Source organism: Camelina sativa, chromosome 3, assembly GCF_000633955.1.
Source record: "Camelina sativa cultivar DH55 chromosome 3, Cs, whole genome shotgun sequence".
NCBI lineage: Eukaryota > Viridiplantae > Streptophyta > Magnoliopsida > Brassicales > Brassicaceae > Camelina > Camelina sativa.
The window spans coordinates 11,092,029-11,109,423 of record NC_025687.1 but is presented as its reverse complement, the minus strand read 5'-3'; the positions used below and the strand labels follow the sequence as shown (position 1 = coordinate 11,109,423).

General features: G+C 30.5%; 5 protein-coding genes across 5 annotated transcripts in view; all 5 read left to right on the top strand.

Annotated features, from left to right (window-relative positions):
* LOC109124858 (MLP-like protein 423) overlaps positions 1-6,659 on the top strand; it is a 17,595-nt gene extending 10,936 nt beyond the window's left edge. Inside the window, exon 3 of the mRNA XM_019243642.1 lies at positions 6,601-6,659. Coding sequence (XP_019099187.1) covers positions 6,601-6,633 — 33 coding nt within the window. The 3' untranslated portion in view covers positions 6,634-6,659. The remainder of the gene's footprint in view (positions 1-6,600) is intronic.
* On the top strand, positions 958-1,960 carry LOC104776527. The gene is made up of 3 exons (XM_010500618.1): positions 958-1,072; positions 1,166-1,459; positions 1,545-1,960. The coding sequence occupies exons 1-3, from the start codon at positions 982-984 to the stop codon at positions 1,796-1,798; spliced, it is 639 nt and encodes a 212-aa protein (XP_010498920.1). The 5' UTR covers positions 958-981; the 3' UTR covers positions 1,799-1,960.
* On the top strand, positions 3,308-4,103 carry LOC104776528 (uncharacterized protein At1g24010-like). Its single transcript, XM_010500620.2, has 2 exons — positions 3,308-3,473; positions 3,573-4,103. Exons 1-2 carry the CDS (start codon positions 3,371-3,373, stop codon positions 3,914-3,916), a joined length of 447 nt encoding a protein of 148 aa, XP_010498922.1. The 5' UTR covers positions 3,308-3,370; the 3' UTR covers positions 3,917-4,103.
* LOC104778844 (uncharacterized protein At1g24010-like) lies at positions 9,778-12,437 on the top strand. The gene is made up of 2 exons (XM_010503265.1): positions 9,778-9,972; positions 12,315-12,437. The coding sequence occupies exons 1-2, from the start codon at positions 9,778-9,780 to the stop codon at positions 12,435-12,437; spliced, it is 318 nt and encodes a 105-aa protein (XP_010501567.1).
* Positions 14,454-15,139, top strand: LOC104776525 (uncharacterized protein At1g24000-like). The gene is made up of 2 exons (XM_010500614.2): positions 14,454-14,621; positions 14,708-15,139. Exons 1-2 carry the CDS (start codon positions 14,516-14,518, stop codon positions 14,959-14,961), a joined length of 360 nt encoding a protein of 119 aa, XP_010498916.1. The 5' UTR covers positions 14,454-14,515; the 3' UTR covers positions 14,962-15,139.

The window sequence follows — 17,395 nt, the reverse complement described above, 5'->3', positions numbered from 1 at the left end:
TTAATCCATGTTTTATTATTCGGTAAGGGACATATGTGAATTGTGCAATGTAAATTAATCGTTTATGGTTTAAGTTAATTTGGTTATGCACAAATATTTTTCCATGTAAATTCACTTTTTCAACATACTAAGTTACTAACAGTTGGTGAGAGTCATGAACACATCACACCCTAATGTATTGTCATTTTTAGTTGAGATTGATGAACACAACAATTACACAAACCCTCACCTAACAGAACAATCGTTTTTACTCACTCATCAGTTTCCTCATACTTATACTTTAAAAAAAAAAAAGGTTTTGAAGGAGATTGAAGATTCAGTAACATACTTTATGCTTAGTTCGAGTTAACAATATAGTGCATGTAATGTTTTATTAGTAATTCACTATTTGATACCATTGAGGTTTTATTTATTATTATTATTCCAGTTAATCGCTATAAGATAAAATAACTAAACAAGTTCGAAATCGGGTTGCTAAATAATATGTGACTCAATTTATGTAAGTTGAGTGACGTGTGCTTTTATATATTTGTATTTATTCCACAACATTCACTAGTCATGTCTTAGTTCATAACGTTCACATGGGTTGATAATCGTATACTATAAAAGACAAAATAATAAAACGCGTTTTGTGTTACATGAAGCTCATAGAGCAAGAGTCATTTAAGAAGAATTTGACTAGTGATCATATATTTCTAAAAATGTATCTTAAAACAAAATAATTTACGTAAATTAGCACTTGCTAGATTGAGTTAATCGATACACAAATTAGGCTGTTGAAATCAATGTGGTCTGCAATTCAAATACTGAAGCTGTAGGTTTTAAAAAGATTCCACAGAGTGAAAAAGTTAGATGGGTGGCCTTAGGTGATTTTATTTAATGTAACTGTCATAAACCTCTGACTTTCTATATAACCACACTGAGAAGGTTATTATCAAACCCACACATAACATAGACTTCAAAAACAAAAAAAAATAGAGAATGGCATTAAACGAATCTACTCATGAGTTTGACATGAAGTCTCAGGCGGACGACCTGTTTAAAGATTTCATGAAAGGATTAAAAAACAATGGTAAGTCTTCAACTATTACATACATCTTAATTATTGATTAATCTGCGAACTATTTTTTCGACTAAACCTTTAATTTTTATGTTTCAACATAAGATAAGGTGGAGATCGAGGCTGAGGATTGGGAGAAAAGAGAAACTACGATGAATGTGACCAGCAATGATTTTTTGAGGAAGTACAAATTAAAAATAGCCGCCACCATTACTCCTATGGATGACGGTGATGGCAGTCGTGTGAAATGGAACGTCGTCAAGTTCGAGAAGATTCCCGATGACATCCACGTCGATCCACACATCTCCACCAACACAAATCCCAGAACTTATGATGTTTATCGTAAGTCTCCGGCAGAAGAATTGTTTAAAACTTTCATGGAAGCAGTAAATTATGATGGTAACTCTTGTACATTTCATGCATCCCATTGATTCATCATGTTTTCTCGATTAAACCCCTAATCACTATGTTTTCACTATAAAAGATGAGGTGGAGATCGAGGCTCAGGATTGGACGAATAGGAAAACCACGGTAAAACTCATTTCCAGTTATATCTTGAGGAACTACAAGACGTTCAAAATAACCATCGTCGTTACGCCTTCGGAAGATGGTGATGGTAGCCACTTGAAATGGACCGTAGTGGGCGAAAAGATTTCTGATGACAGCGATGACCCATTTTTAGCCATCAACACAGCTGCTTATATAATCCAGATGATCGATGCCAAAACCCTTAAATAAATATGTCCTAACTTGCAAGGTTCGTCTACATTGCAAAACGTCGTCTAAATAAACTGCCATACATATCTATATATTTATTGCAATAAACGTTTGGTATTTTGGGATTTACGGACTCGATCGTATAGCTATATTATAATGAATATCTATTGGCATATTATTGTTGGACCGAATGATTATAATTTTTCACAACTGGGTGAGCTAATTGGCGGCTTATGCAACTTGTTTGCTTAATAAAGATATATTCTCCTTTGACCTTAAAAAATTATGGAGAAGGCAACTGAACCTAACCAAGTTGGCTACTTATTGTAAATTGAAATTTACAGAACAGAACTAATTGAAATTTACAGAACAGAACTAATTGATGTATCAAAATAAAACTAGGCTTTTTTACGGAAAGGTTTGTATACTAGAAATTATGCATATTTTTTTTAATAGAAGATATATACATTAATATTTAGTAATGGTTAAGATCCAAAAATTTTATTCGAAATCTAAAACATAAGTCTCAATGTAAACTATTCAATTTAACATTCTATAGATCTCTCCAACAATTTTTCATCGTATGTATAGTTTTTATTTGTTAGAAATTCCTTATTTTTTTTTTGTCAAACTTTTGTTAGAAATTCCTTAAAATGCCAATTTATATGATATCCAAAACTACCAAAACACCTCCACGATTTACATATATAACTACCACAAATATTTAAATTAGTAAGCGTTGGTCAAAGTTCAATAAGAGTTCAAAAGTATAAATTTCTGGTAGTTTGACTTTGAAATATACAGAGCTATGGTATTTTGCTTTAATAGAAAAATGACTTGAGGAGATATTTATTTCAAAATTTCAGAACCAATTTCAATCTACACTATAGTTACGTTGTTATGTGTTTACAATCTATCGTCATAATGAAGACTAGATCTGTTTACTTCCGCTCAATTTTACGGTAGTAAAAATGCTTTTATAGGAAAAATTGAATTAAGTTGGTCGGTGAAAAGACCTTTACTATTAACCTCTATGTATGAATACGTTTATGATGGTTACTTAGCACTTAGCACAGTGCCACAGTAAATATATATTTTTCTTAATCTTTCCACCGCCACTGATTCAGAATCAGAGAGGTAGAATATAGGGACGTCACGTGTCTTTCAAGATACAAATATGCCCATTGTTATTATAATACCAATACGGAGTATCGTATACTATATGAGAGAGATTTACAAATAAACAGTATTTTATAAGGAAAAAATATACCGCTTCCTAAAAAATAAAATAAACCATATGCCATATTTTATGTTGTTGAAAAAAAAAAAAGACATATAAATATCTTGTCAGAAAAGAAAAAATAAAAATAGAATGTAAATTGTTATAGCTTGTCTTTTAAGCTTTTGTTCAAATTCATAAAGAATCCCGAAGATAAGATGGTGGCTTTAGGTAAAACCATAAAAAAGTAATACTTAATGTAACCTTTTCTTCAAACTCTTTCTATATATAAGACACCTTCATTGAGAAGATTATTATCAAACCCACATAACAAATATACTTAGAGAAAAAAGAAAAAGAAAAAAAAATAGAGAATGACACTAGGAGGATATATCTCTGTTGAGTTTGATATTAAGTCTCCGGCGTATAGATTCTGTCAAGGTTACATGAAGATAGCGAAACCCACAAGAAACAAAGGTAACTATTTCCCATTACATATGAAAACATATGTTGATTCATAATTCAGTTTATATTTCTTGATTACAACTCTAATTGCTATATATGTTTTCACCAAAGCTTTGGCTGAGGAGGTACCTACAGAGAAGAAAAAAATTCATTTAAGAATGGAGGGCTTTCAGATCTCGGAGTGGTTCAAGACTCTTGCAATACCTTTCAGCCACAGTACTATTGATCATGAAGAGGCCAAGTCGAGAAACCCGGATACCTACAAGAAGCTCGAAGGAACCATGAGAGTCATTCACACGGAAGGTAATGACGGTGGCCGAGCAATCTGGACCGTAGAGTATGAGAAGATTAGCGATGACATCAAGGACCCACGTTTCATCGTCGACAGTACTGCAATATACTTTCAGGCGATGGATGAGAATATCTTCTCACAACTTCAGAATGATCTGAAATAGTTAAACAGAGTACATACAGTTTATTATAATTATGATGATTGATACTAGTTATCGTTTAATTATGGTTGGCATATATGAAGTATTTGCTCTTGAAGCTCTCAACATGCATAATTATCATATCGATCTGCATATTATTGTTGTATCGACGATAAATCTCTAATAAAAGGGATGATTTATTATTGGGTAAGTGACATATGTGAATTATGCAACTCATTGTCTAAGTAAGAAATCCATCTCCACCATTTACAAAATATTCCATAAAAGTAAATATGGACAAGGGCAGCTCCTAACCTATCCAATTTGATTGCTTTATTACTTTTGAAGAAACGAATTGGAGTATCCATGACATAAGAAAAAACAATGCATAATTCTAGACAGTGCAATACACATATACAGTACCTGCAGAGACATTCGTAACCAAAATGTTATTATTAGCCAATCACAAGTAAGAGACTTGTCCAATATTTCTTCTTGTTAATAAAAGTTTAGTATTCTATCATTTTTGATGAAAATTAAGTTACTCATGATATTACTAATTGAAGTCTTGAACATATGTTTAAGTAATCAAGCACATTATAACTTATACATATGATACTCAATTTTTTGGTTTACTTTTTCTCCAAAATGTAATGTCTAGTAATGAAATTAAAGTTGGTCATTTGAAATTGTTGAGATGACTTGAGCATTTAGTGACATTTATTTGACGACATTTGTAACTTGTAAGTCAGAAATTAGTCACTTTCTTTTGCTTGTTGAATGGTTTTAGTTACTTGCTAAAAAATTAAGCAGATGAAATAAATTAGCACCACAGATAAAAATATTCTTCCGCGTAGATATCCATTCTACTTTAACAGACTCGTTAGTTATTATGAACAAATACCAATTAGTGAGTAGTAAAGTAATATACTTTTAACAGACTCGTTAGTCATTATGAGCAAATTAATACCAATTAGTGAGTAATAAAAGTAATATACTTTAACAAACTCGTTAGTCTATTCAATGAATATTCTCGTTAACAGACTCATTAGACTCGTTAGTCAGACTCAAGCATTGTACATAATGAATATCCTTTATTACATTATGAAGAAATACCAATTAGTGAGTCTAACGAGTAATATATTATATTTTATATTGTACATAAAATATACATAGACTAGAGTCTGTTACTCACCGCACACTCAAGCATTGTCTTTAATCTCATATCTAACGAAGCAATCACATTTGTTTAGGCTCATACCGTAATTATCTTAGTTACTCTTCAAAATTTTTGAGAAACCTTTATAAATTTTGTTTTTAAAAAAAATTTTGTGCTTAGAAATATATTTTTTGTTGTTTATTTTAATTTTATTTCATTAGTCTTTTTCATGTGAAACTATTGGAAATTAAAAAAAAACTAAAGGAAAACAATAAAAACATGATATTTTTTAAAAATTTCTCTATTTTACTTTTCCAAAAAATATCCCCTTAAAAAAGGTTCGTTTATAAGGCATCAACTAGATAAAGAAAGCTCCCATATACAATACTAGAAAGTTACCCACGCGATGCCTGGATTAAAAAAATCAAATATTTTGTATGTAAAATAATATTTTCATTAAATTATATATGAAATGTACATGATATTATTTATATATGCGTTGAAAAGAATTTGAATACTGTATATACATTTATAAGTTTATAATTATGAAGTGTGTTAATAGAAGGACAAATTTCACAAAATGCATAGAAATAAGTTTTGGTTTTAAATTTAGCACATCATTTCTAAAATTCTAAAATACTAAAATAGCATAATGCTTTTAATCTTATACTCTAAATACCAAATCATATCTCTTCAAAATTATACCGTAAATGTAAAATAGAAAATTCAAACAAAAAAATATAGATAACTATTGGAAAGGGTGTAAGCTTTTTTTGGCATAATGACGGATGTAATAAGGGTTACAGGAAAATAGACATGAAGTATGATTGATAACTCAAATATAAAAGTAGTTTTGCTTTTGTACAGGTTAATCTACTTGTTAATTTATACCACTTTTAACGATTGACATATATCTACGATAAATTATTTATTTCAGTATCATTATTTATCTAGAACACCAATTTGGTTGTTTTGTTATCTAAATTAAAGGTACATTGTTTCACTCTATCTTAATTTGAAACCATTCATTAATCATGATTCGAATAATTTCCTAAATGGCAAAATTGAATGGACAGAGAACCATAAATGTGGTCGCACTCAATCAGATTAAGTACTTCATTCGAGAAGACATTTATTTTTCAAAAAACCAAGTGTGGAAGAAATGTATATATCAAAGACTTTAATAAGATAACCATCCATGTCATGTCCCTTAATGGGCTATAACTCAGCGTTGTTAAACCCTAGATGATCTATGTTTCACTCTCTCACCATAAAATTATTCAAAATATATTAACCATGTTAATTTCTACTTTTACCTGTATATATAGGATCTCCACTGGTGAAGATATCGGATGAGAGGATCGAAGCAGTGGATTTGGAGAACAAAAGCATGTTGTACAGCATCATCGGTGGCAAAATGATGGAGTACTACAAAACATTCGAAGGAACCATCACAGTTATTCCTAAGGACGGTGGAAGCCTTCTGAAATGGTATGAGATCGCTGACCCACATGTCATCAAGGACTTTGCTGTCAAGAACTTCAAAGAGATAGACGAATATCTCCTTAAGCAAAGCACTTAAAAGTTGAATCTTTAAGATATATAAGTGTGGGTCTCTATAAAACTTATCTAAGTACAAAGTTTAATAAAATGGATCCTCATGAGTTATCCTTATTTATGATTGTTGAGTTTGGTTTTCGGAGTATATTATATAGAGACAGGTCACGTATTTACAATATATGCCCATGAATATTATTATATCAGTACGTAGTATTTGAACGATACTTTATAAATTATAAACCGTATTTTATAAGAAAAATAAGTAAACCGCTTCCTCAACAAAGAAAAATAAAAAATAAACCGTAACTAATTAATGTATATATTAAAGACTTTAATAAGAAAACCATCCATGTCATGTCCCTTAATGATCTATGTTTCACTCTCTCACCATAAAATTATTCAAAATATGTTAACCATGTTAATTTCTACTTTTACCCGTATATATAGGATTTCCACTGGATGAGAGGATCGAAGCAGTTGATTTGGAGAACAAAAGTATGTTGCACAGCATCATCGGTGGCGAAATGATGGAGTACTACAAAACATTCGAAGGAACCACATCACAGTTATTCCTAAGGACGGTGGAAGCCTTCTGAAATGGTCTGGTGAGTTTGAGAAGACCAGCCATGAGATCGCTGACCCACACGTCATCAAGGACTTTGCTGTCAAGAACTTCAAAGAGATAGACGAATATCTCCTTAAGCAAAGCGCTTAAAAGTTGAATCTTTAAAATATATAAGTGTGGGTCTCTATAAAACTTATCTAAGTAAAAAAGTTAAATAAAATGGATCCTCATCATGAGTCTCTATAAAACTTACCTAAGTAATGACTTATTAATGTGGTTTGAGTTTGACGGTCGAGCACGAGCAAAGACATTCGGATCGATGGAGACGAGACGACTTGCCATCATCTCATGCAATGAGCAACAATATTTATTGCGTTGCTACTTGGACTCGGATGAAGAATCAATTTAGTGGCTCAAGATCCAGTTTATCAATTCAGTATTATTGATTTTTTAAATCATGTTTGATTTGTTTTTTCTTTTAAAATCTAATATAAGATTAGAGGATCTAAAATCGCCGTCGTCTTGTTCTCGAGGAACTACGCTTCTTCAAAATGGTGTCTTGATGAATTGGTTGAGATTATGAAATGCAGGCGAGAGTTAGGTCAAATAGTGATAGCCATTTTTTACAAAGTGGATCCTTCTAATGTACGTAACCAGACCGAAGATTTTGGGAAGGTTTTTAGAAGAACCTTAGGATGAAATTAGGAGGTGGAGAACAGCTTTGGCAGAAGGATCCAGCCACAATTGCTGGTTACCATTCAACCAACTGGTTAGTCTTTTTCTTCAATTTAAGGGCATACAAATGTTATAAGAAAAAGTCAATATGTAGATTCTATGAGGAATCATGAGCACCCCAACTAAATAAACATGTAGTAGTAGGTACATTCTAACAAATTCATTTTGTAGAAAAAGAGAAGCTTTTGGCGAGAGAGATAATAAGTGGGGACAGATATTTGTATTGTCATTTTGAGTTAAGAGACCAAAAAAAATTCTCGCTTGCAACGGAACAAAAATATTTTGTTGATTCATTTTCTTTGCTAATTTGTTAATACATATGACAATAGTTACATAGATAAATCACTTTTTTTTTTTTTTTGTTATTAAGTTTTATGAATTAAAAAATATCTCAAATACAACTTAAACAAATTTTGCAAACAAAAAAAAAATCATTAATTCAGAAAAACAATCCACAATACCATGTTGTAAAGAATAAATTACATTTTTTCCAGTCTCTAGTCAATTAGAAATATTAAATTAAACTAAGGGGGATATTGGTTTAGGATTTAGAAAGAATTTTAATGACTTTATGTTTTTGCTGATTGTTAGAATCATAAAAAATTGAAAGTTAAAAATGAAGGATTCTAAGAGATTGTTTAGGAAGTTTTTTAAAATCTTGATGATTTGTTTTTTCTAATCTTGTAAAATCTTTCTATTTGATGAAAGAGTTTTCATGACTTTTGTTATGAAGGAAATGATATAAAATCCTAAACCAATAACATAAAATTTGAATTCATTAACAATCCAAGATTCTTTTGTTTTACTTGAATAACATAAAACTTTTAATGACTTTATAAAACCCTTAATCCAATAACACTAGATTTATCAAGATTTTAGATAACTTTTTACAAATCCACAACCAATAACACCAAATTTTTAAAGAGTTTTTAAAAGTCTTGATTGAATAACAACATATTTTACCTAATTTTTAAAGTCATTAAAATTATTTCTAAATCCTAAACCAAATATATATTTGGTATTAATCCATATATTTTAGAAAATGGAGAATTCCCTAAAAGGAAGGATTCTTTAATTGATTTTGCAGTATTATTATTTTAACCCATTTTTAATTATTTAAATAAACTGTGTATTTCATTTTTAGTTTGTTAATGGTCATTTAGTCTTATAAATTGATCATTTGGTTTTCTATTGGAAAGTTGGAAAACAAAATTTATGATATTTTTTTGCCTTTTTGGGAATAAGAAACTTTAAAGGGGTTATTTTTCTGAATTCCCCATTGAAAATGTTTGTTTACAAGCCATCAATGTGGTAGAAAAAAAAAACAATTGGTCTGCACAAATTATTTAATTAATTGTTCAATAGCAGAATGCAATGGTTTTTAACCAAAGAAAAATAAATCAGAATGCAACTCGTTATTAGCTTGGCTTTTAAGCTTTTGTTTATAAAGAATCCAGAAGATGGTGGCATTAGGTAAAACCGTAAAAAAAGTAATAATTAATGTAACCTTTTCTTCAAACTCTTTCTATATATAAGACTTCTTCATTGAGAAGATTATTATCAAACCCACATAACAAATATACTTAGAGAAAAAAGAAAAAGAAAAATTGAGAATGACAAATATATCTCTGTTGAGTTTGATATCAAGTCTCCGGCGTATAGATTCTGTCAAGGTTACATGAAGATAGTGAAAACCAATGTAACTATATATTTCCCATTACACATACAAAAACATATGTTAATTCATAATTCAATTAATATTTCTTGATTACAACTCTAATTGTTATATTATATGTTTTGACCAAAGTTTCGACTGAGGAGGTAGACGTTGATCTACCTTCGGAGAAGAAAAGGGTTCGGCTAAGAATGGAGGGCTTTCAGATCTCGGAGTGGTTCAACACGCTGATAATACCTGATCTCATCGACAGTGATGATGATGATGAAGACGAGGCCAACTCGCGAGACCCAGATTACTTCACGAAGCTCGAAGGAACCATGACCGTCATTCAGACGGAAGGCTGTGACGGTGGCCGAGCAATATGGACCATACAGTATGAGAAGGTTAGCGAAGACATCAAGGACCCACGTCGATGACACTACTACAAGATACTTTCAGGCGATGGATGAGAGAATCTTCTCAAATCCTTAGAATGATCTGAAATAGTCAAACAAAGTATATATCGATCATACAGTTTATAATAATTTATCGTTTAATTATGGTTGGCATATAGGAAGTATTTGCTCTTGAAGCTTTCAAGATGCATAATTATCACATCGATCTGCATATTATTGTTGTATCGACGATAAATTTCTAATAAAAGGGATCATTTATTAATCCATGTTTTATTATTGGGTAAGTGACATATGTGAATTATGCAACTCATCATTGTCTAAGTAAGAATCCCATCTCCACCATTTACAAAATATTACATAAAAGTAAATATGGACAAGGGCAGCTCCTAACCTATCCAATTTGATTGCTTTATTATTTCTCAAGAAACGAATTGGAGTCTCAAGAATAAATTGAAATTAAAATGTAAAGAGTTAGTTGAATCTCCATGACATAAGAAAAACCAATGCACAATTCTAGACAGTGCAATACACATATACAGTACCTGCAAAGACATTCGTAACCAAAATGTTATTATTAGCAAATCACAAGTAAGAGACTTGTCCAATATTTCTTCTTGTTAATAAAAGTTTAGTATCCTCTCATTTTTGATGAAAATTAAGTTACTCATGATATTACTAATTAAGGTCTTGAATATATGTTTAAATAATCAAGCACATTATAACTTATACGTATGACACTCAATTTTTTGGTTTACTTTTTCTCCAAAATGTAATGTCTAGTAATGAAATTAAAGTTGGTTATTTTAATTTGTTGAGTTGACTTGAGCATTTAGTGACATTTATTTGACGATATTTGTAACTTGTAAGTCAAAATTTAGTCACTTTCTTTTGCTTGTTGAATGGTTTTAGTTACTTGCTAAAAAATAAAGCACATGCAATAAATAGAGCTGTTAAAATGGGCTGTCCAAGTCCATTTTGACCCGTCCAACATTGTCTAATTTGATTTTGGACAAATAGCTGTTTGTGTCCATTAACGACCAGTCCATTAACGACTATGTCCACCAATACCCATATTTTTATGGACTGTCCATGGGTGTCCATTGGACAACATATAATAGATTTTGTAAAATAAGAAAAAATAAAGCATAAACATAAATGTACCAAATCTAGAATGTTTCAAACACAATGATAAAAGCATAAACATCCAAACACATAAACATGATAAATATCCAAAAGCATAAACATGATAAACATCTAAAAGCATAAACATAAACATCCAAAAACATAAACATGAACATCCAAAACACCATCATATCTAACTTTCTATTTCCACATGAAGGAGTGCTTCAAAGTAATCTTACCTTCTCTACCACCAGTGAGCTTAACTTGCACACCCTTCTCCACCACAAACTTGGCCAAATCCAAACTGCAGAAAACAACAGAGCACACACACAACTATTTCAGTACTAAGTATTATGGGTCTCTCCCAAAATCGAAACATAATATATAACCAAAATCCATGAAAACTTAGCAAATCCACATGAGATATTAAGCAAACTCAGTTTCAATCTAAGTAAAGCAACCCCAGTTTCAATCTAATTCAAACAAACCCAGATAAAGAGAAGTTAAGTTTCAAGGAGAAGAAAACAATCTTACCCAGATACCAATGGAGTGAGTCGAGTGACCGAGTAAGTTTCAAGGAGAAGAAGAGCTTCGATTTCGAGGAGGAGAAGAGAAGAATCGATTTCAAAGAGCTTCGAAGAGAAGAAGAGAAGAGAAGAATCGATTTTTAAGAGCTTCGAAGAGAAGAAGAATCGATTTGTGTTTTTTAATTTTTCACCAAATCAATTTTAACCTAGAATTTTCTGACCAATGGGCCGTATGTCCACACTGTCCGTCTTGTTTTGTCCGTAGGTAAAAACGGATCAAGTCCATTTAAACCGTTCTAAATATGGGTTTGTCCATGACCCGTTCATAATGAATTGGACATGAGCAGACCATGGACAGCCCATACATTTTGACAGCTCTAGCAATAAATTAGCACCACAGATAAAAATATTCCCCGTAGATATCCATTCTACTTCAACAGACTCGTTAGTCATTATGTGCAAATACCAATTAGTGAGTAATAAAGTAATTTACTTTAACAGACTCCTTAAATGAAAGCTCCCATATTCAATATTAACTTTGTCCAAAAAAAAAAAAAATATACAATATTAGCTATATAATTGGGTGAATTAATTAAGCTGATTGTATATATATGTTTATAGCGGTCACATGTCTGTTAGGCTTATGGTTAAATTTTATAAAAAGTCGATATGGTGAAAAAGTTACCTGATCTCATCGATAGTACTAGTGATGATGATGATGACATCAAGGATTCACGATTCATCATGGACACTACTACAAGATACTTTCAAGCGATTGATGAGAGAATCTTCTCAAATCCTTAGAATGTTCTGAAATAGTCAAACAAAGTTGATCTAGAACCCTATGCATGCATATGTATCGATCATTCAGTTTATGATAATTTATGACGATACTGGTTACAACATTGAATAATGGTTGACATGTAGGAAGTATTTGCTCTTGAAGCTTTCAAGATGCATCATCAATTTATCGATCTGTATATATTGTTGTTGTATCGATGATTCTTATTAATAAAGGGGGTAAATTATGCATCTCATTGTTCAAGTAAGAAACTCATCTCCACCGTTTACTAAATATCAAGCAAATTATAACTTATACATGGTAGTCAAATTTTTTGGTTTTTTTTTTCTCTCCAAAATGTAATGTATAGTAATTGAAAATTAAAGGTGGTTCTTAGAAATAGTATATTTACATGTCGTGTTTTTTTGTAGTGATAGTTGTGTGAAAGCATTACTGACATTTATCTGACGATTTAGTCAGAATTAGTCACTTTATTTTGCTTCTTGAATGGTTTTAGTTACGTGCTAAATTAAGCAAATGTAAGAAAAATATTGCAGTACACAAATTTCTGTATTCTTCCGGGTAGATATCCATTCTACTTTAATAAACTCATTCTGAACATATAGATCAATTAGTGAGTCATAAAGTAATATAATGTTGTCATGGACGATTCACATTCACCACACGCTCAAGCTTCGTCTTTTTCTGAGGTTAAGAAATGTCTCATATCCAACAAAGCAATCACATTTGTTTAGAATCATATCTTAGTCATTTTGGTTACTCATCATAAACTTTTGAGAAGCCTTTATAAATTTCTATATTTTTTGAATTTTTTTTTATGGATATATTTGTTGTTATTTATTTAAATTTAAGTTCATTAGTCTTTCAAAATGTCGCCTGTGAAACTATTGGAATTTAAGAAAAAAAAACTAAAAAGGTGTTATTTTTTAGATTATTTGAACTAATTGCTGAATGTATATGTTTATTATAGCTTTCAAATGTCTGTTAAGCTTTTGGTTTATATGAAAACTCGCTATGGTGAAAATGTTAGATAGTGGAGTTAGGTAGAAATTTCTGTATATTCACGCCTTAATTGAGAATATATTCTTTATCAAACCCACACAACATATACTCCATATACAGAAAAAAAAAAAAGAAAAAAAAAAAGATCGAGAGAGAGAGAATGACACAATTTATCAACCCGATTTCTGACTAGCTTAAATATATTAATTCATCTTGGCGATTAACTCGGATAATAAAATTTATACTATTTAACTTTAATTGTATTATAAACGAATTAACCAAAATAAAAATATGTATCCTCGAACTAAAGCAAAGTATGGTATTGAATCTTCAATCTCCATCAGAACATGTTTCTTTTTTTTTGTTTTTTTAAGTATAAGTACGAGGAAGTCGATAAGTGAGTTATGTAAGTTGAGTGACGTGTCAGCACTCAGCATATTGGTATTTATTCCATAACATTCACTTTTGAAGTCCATTTTGAGTTTCATAACGTCCATGTGGGTTTATGATCATATCATATGATATACTAGACAAACTATTAAAACTCGTTTTGTGTTACATAAACGTCATAGAGCTAGTCATTTTAGATGAATTTGACTAGTTATCATCATATTATTTTTACATTATATAATATGATCATATTTTTCTAAAAATGTATCTCCAAACAAATCAATTTACGTAAAGCACTTGATTGATTGAGTTAATCGATAAACTAACTAGGCTGATGAATTTATTTAATCCCATGTCTCATATATATAGATCGTTCACATTTACAATCGCAGCACATTATTCTAATAATGTGTTAAAACTTAAAACTAAATAATTGCGTAAACCACTCTTCATTGGAGTTCATTGATATACACTACTAGGGCAGATGTGTTATCATTTAATTTGGTCCGTTCGTTTTATTTATTTTCCCATGTGCCACATTAGTTAACTGAGTGGGTGAAGTGTGGTTAGGTAAAAATAGTTAATGCAATTCTCATAAACTCTCTATAAATAGACGCACTGGTAGATAAGATTACAATCATCAAACCCACAAAACATCCTACAAAGCAAACAGAGAAAGATTCAGAAAATGGCACTACATGGAACTTGGTCTGGGAAGCTTGACATTAAGTCTCCGGCAGCCAGATTCTTTAAATCTTTCACCGACGACATCATCTACCCTACTGAGGGAATAGGTAAATAATCAACTCGTCCACATTTCATTTATACTTCTTGATCATCGATCAAAAACCTTAACCAATATTTATATGTTTCATCGTAGCCGAGGAGGTGTTTGAGTCGATAGAATCGGAGAAGAGAACAGTGACGATCAAAATGAGTGACCGTCTGATCTCAGAAAAATACAAGTCGGTCAAAGCAACAATCACCGTTACGCCTAGAGAAGACGGAGACGGTAGCCAGGTGGTGTGGACCATCGAATGCAGTAAGATTAGCTCTGACATCGACGATCCACAATTCATCATCGACACTCTTGTTAATTTCTTAAAGGAGACTGATGAGAATCTTCTTCCATAATCTCTTATAGCTCACAAGGTTCGTCTTTATATAGAATATTCTAACAATTTAAAATAAACTGGAACAGATCTATCTGTGTGTCTAAGTTTTATTTAAGTATCTTTATTTACATTTCGCGTTTTGAGATGTATAAACTGGTGTGGCTATCAAGATGAATAATAAAATGATTTGCATATTATTGTTGGATTGATGATTATGAAATTTTCGTAAAAGTGTTAATCTAATCTGCATTCGATTAAATGAATTAACGAGACACGTGGATGATAATGCAACTCATTACTTGAATAGCGGCGAATCTCCACTACATAAGAAGAAACTATGGACAAATCTTGACCGCTACATGCAAGACTTTTAGGACCAAATGGCTTATATTAGCAAACCGCAAGTACATACGTTTTTTTTACTAATATAAGGGTCCATCAATGTTTTATTTTACTCTTCTATGAAATTTATCACAGTACTAGATAAGGCTCGCGTTATTACGCGGATAAAAATTAAAATTATTTAGAATAATTAAATAGTAATATAACATATTTTTAGAATTTATCTTGTAACATTTTAATATTGAATATATACCTTTCATATTTCATTTTAATACTCTCTCAGTTCCATTATATAAGAATTTTAAGGCTTTCTTTTGCTCTATTTTATAATATTTTCTCCAATTTCTACGTACAATTTCTATTAATATAATAATTTATGACTATTTGAACTATACAGTATATTTTTTTATTGGTTGAAATTTTATAAATGACATAATATTTATTATTTATTAATCTTTGTGTTTTTACCTTAAAACTTTTATAGGACTGGAAGTACCATTTAAATATCTATACCATCATAATAAACCATATTTTAAGTTTAATTATACATTTCATCTTAATGCATATAACTAAATATTTTATATCAGACACAATTAATACATTATATCAAATTTGTATCTTAGTAAGAATCATAAATACAAATAAAAATTAACAAAATACAATTCACAACAAAAACTAAATCAACATTATTTAAGATGTGTTTGTTATGTTGTTATCTCATAAATACTAATTTTACCTCATGTCATAATCAATTTTAAATGAGTGAAATTTATAAAATAAATACATATATAAAAACATAGAGACATTCTCATCAAATAGCTTAAGATTCATTCCTATAAATTATAATTTATTTCGAATTATCTTATGTTTTACCATATGCATTACAAAAATACATGTGTTGAAATTACAAAATCAAATGTAAAAAAATATTACTAATATTCTTAAGAGAATTTGTTAGAAATACCATTTTTGGTATACCCCTTTTCAAAATACTTTTTTTTTAACATTTTTATTTTTGCACTCTTTTACACAATTACAACATGTTAAATTAATTTTTGGAATTTATTTTAGGTTTGGATTCTCCCTTTTACATTTAGGAAAAGTGATATTTTTGAAAATCACCCTATTTTTAAATGATTTTTTCAAATGATACATATTAATATTTGAAAAAAAATTAAACTTAAATAAATGTCATCGTTAGACATTCAGTTTAGTAATCACATTACTGTCTATTTCATCGTAAACCCATAATTCACTTCTTCATGGATTAGAGTTAAAATTTTAATAAAAAAATAATATGAGCATCATATGAGACAGATAATATGTATATTGGTTAGTATTTTAAATTTAACAATAAAAATAATCAGTTAACATCCACAAAATTTTTTGGAAATCCAAAAATATCCTAGATATTATTCTTCTATATGTCATAATTTTATAAGTAATACTTTTGTCAATATTCATTTTTTTTCCACAATGTGCTACATTGGTAATGAATTAAGTGGGTGAAACCAAATATTTAGAAAAAAACCCATGAGGTATTAAAGTTGGGTGGTGGGTTTAGGTAAATATAATATCTGTAATTTTCACTGTATAAACACCTTCATGCATGAGAAGATTATTACTTCCTCTGTCCTAAAATATAAAATATTTTAGGCTTTTTTGTTTGCTTCAATAATTAGTTTTTTCTCATGTTTCTATCCATAATTTTCTTTCAATTTAGTAGTTTATGAATTTTTAAATTCTACAATATTTTTTTTCTATTAATTGAACTTTTATATATGGTAAACCATTTATTACAGTATTTGTTAACTTTTGTGCTTTGGGGCGGTGCCAAAGAGAAGGTGGAAGGGAGATGAGAGTCGGAGAACTGGTGTGGACATGCGGTTTATGAGGTAAACGGCGGTGGCAAAGGCATAGGTCCAGAAAGTGTTGGGAATTTTGGCATGGTGGAGAAGTGAGAGACCGGTCTCAACAATGTGTCGATGACGTCTCTCGGCCAAGCCATTGTGTTCAGGAGTGTGTGGAGGTGATGTGAGGTGTGTAATGCCAGAGGAGGCAAGAAAAGGACGAAGAGCGATAAACTCACCGCCGTTGTCGGAAAACAGAGT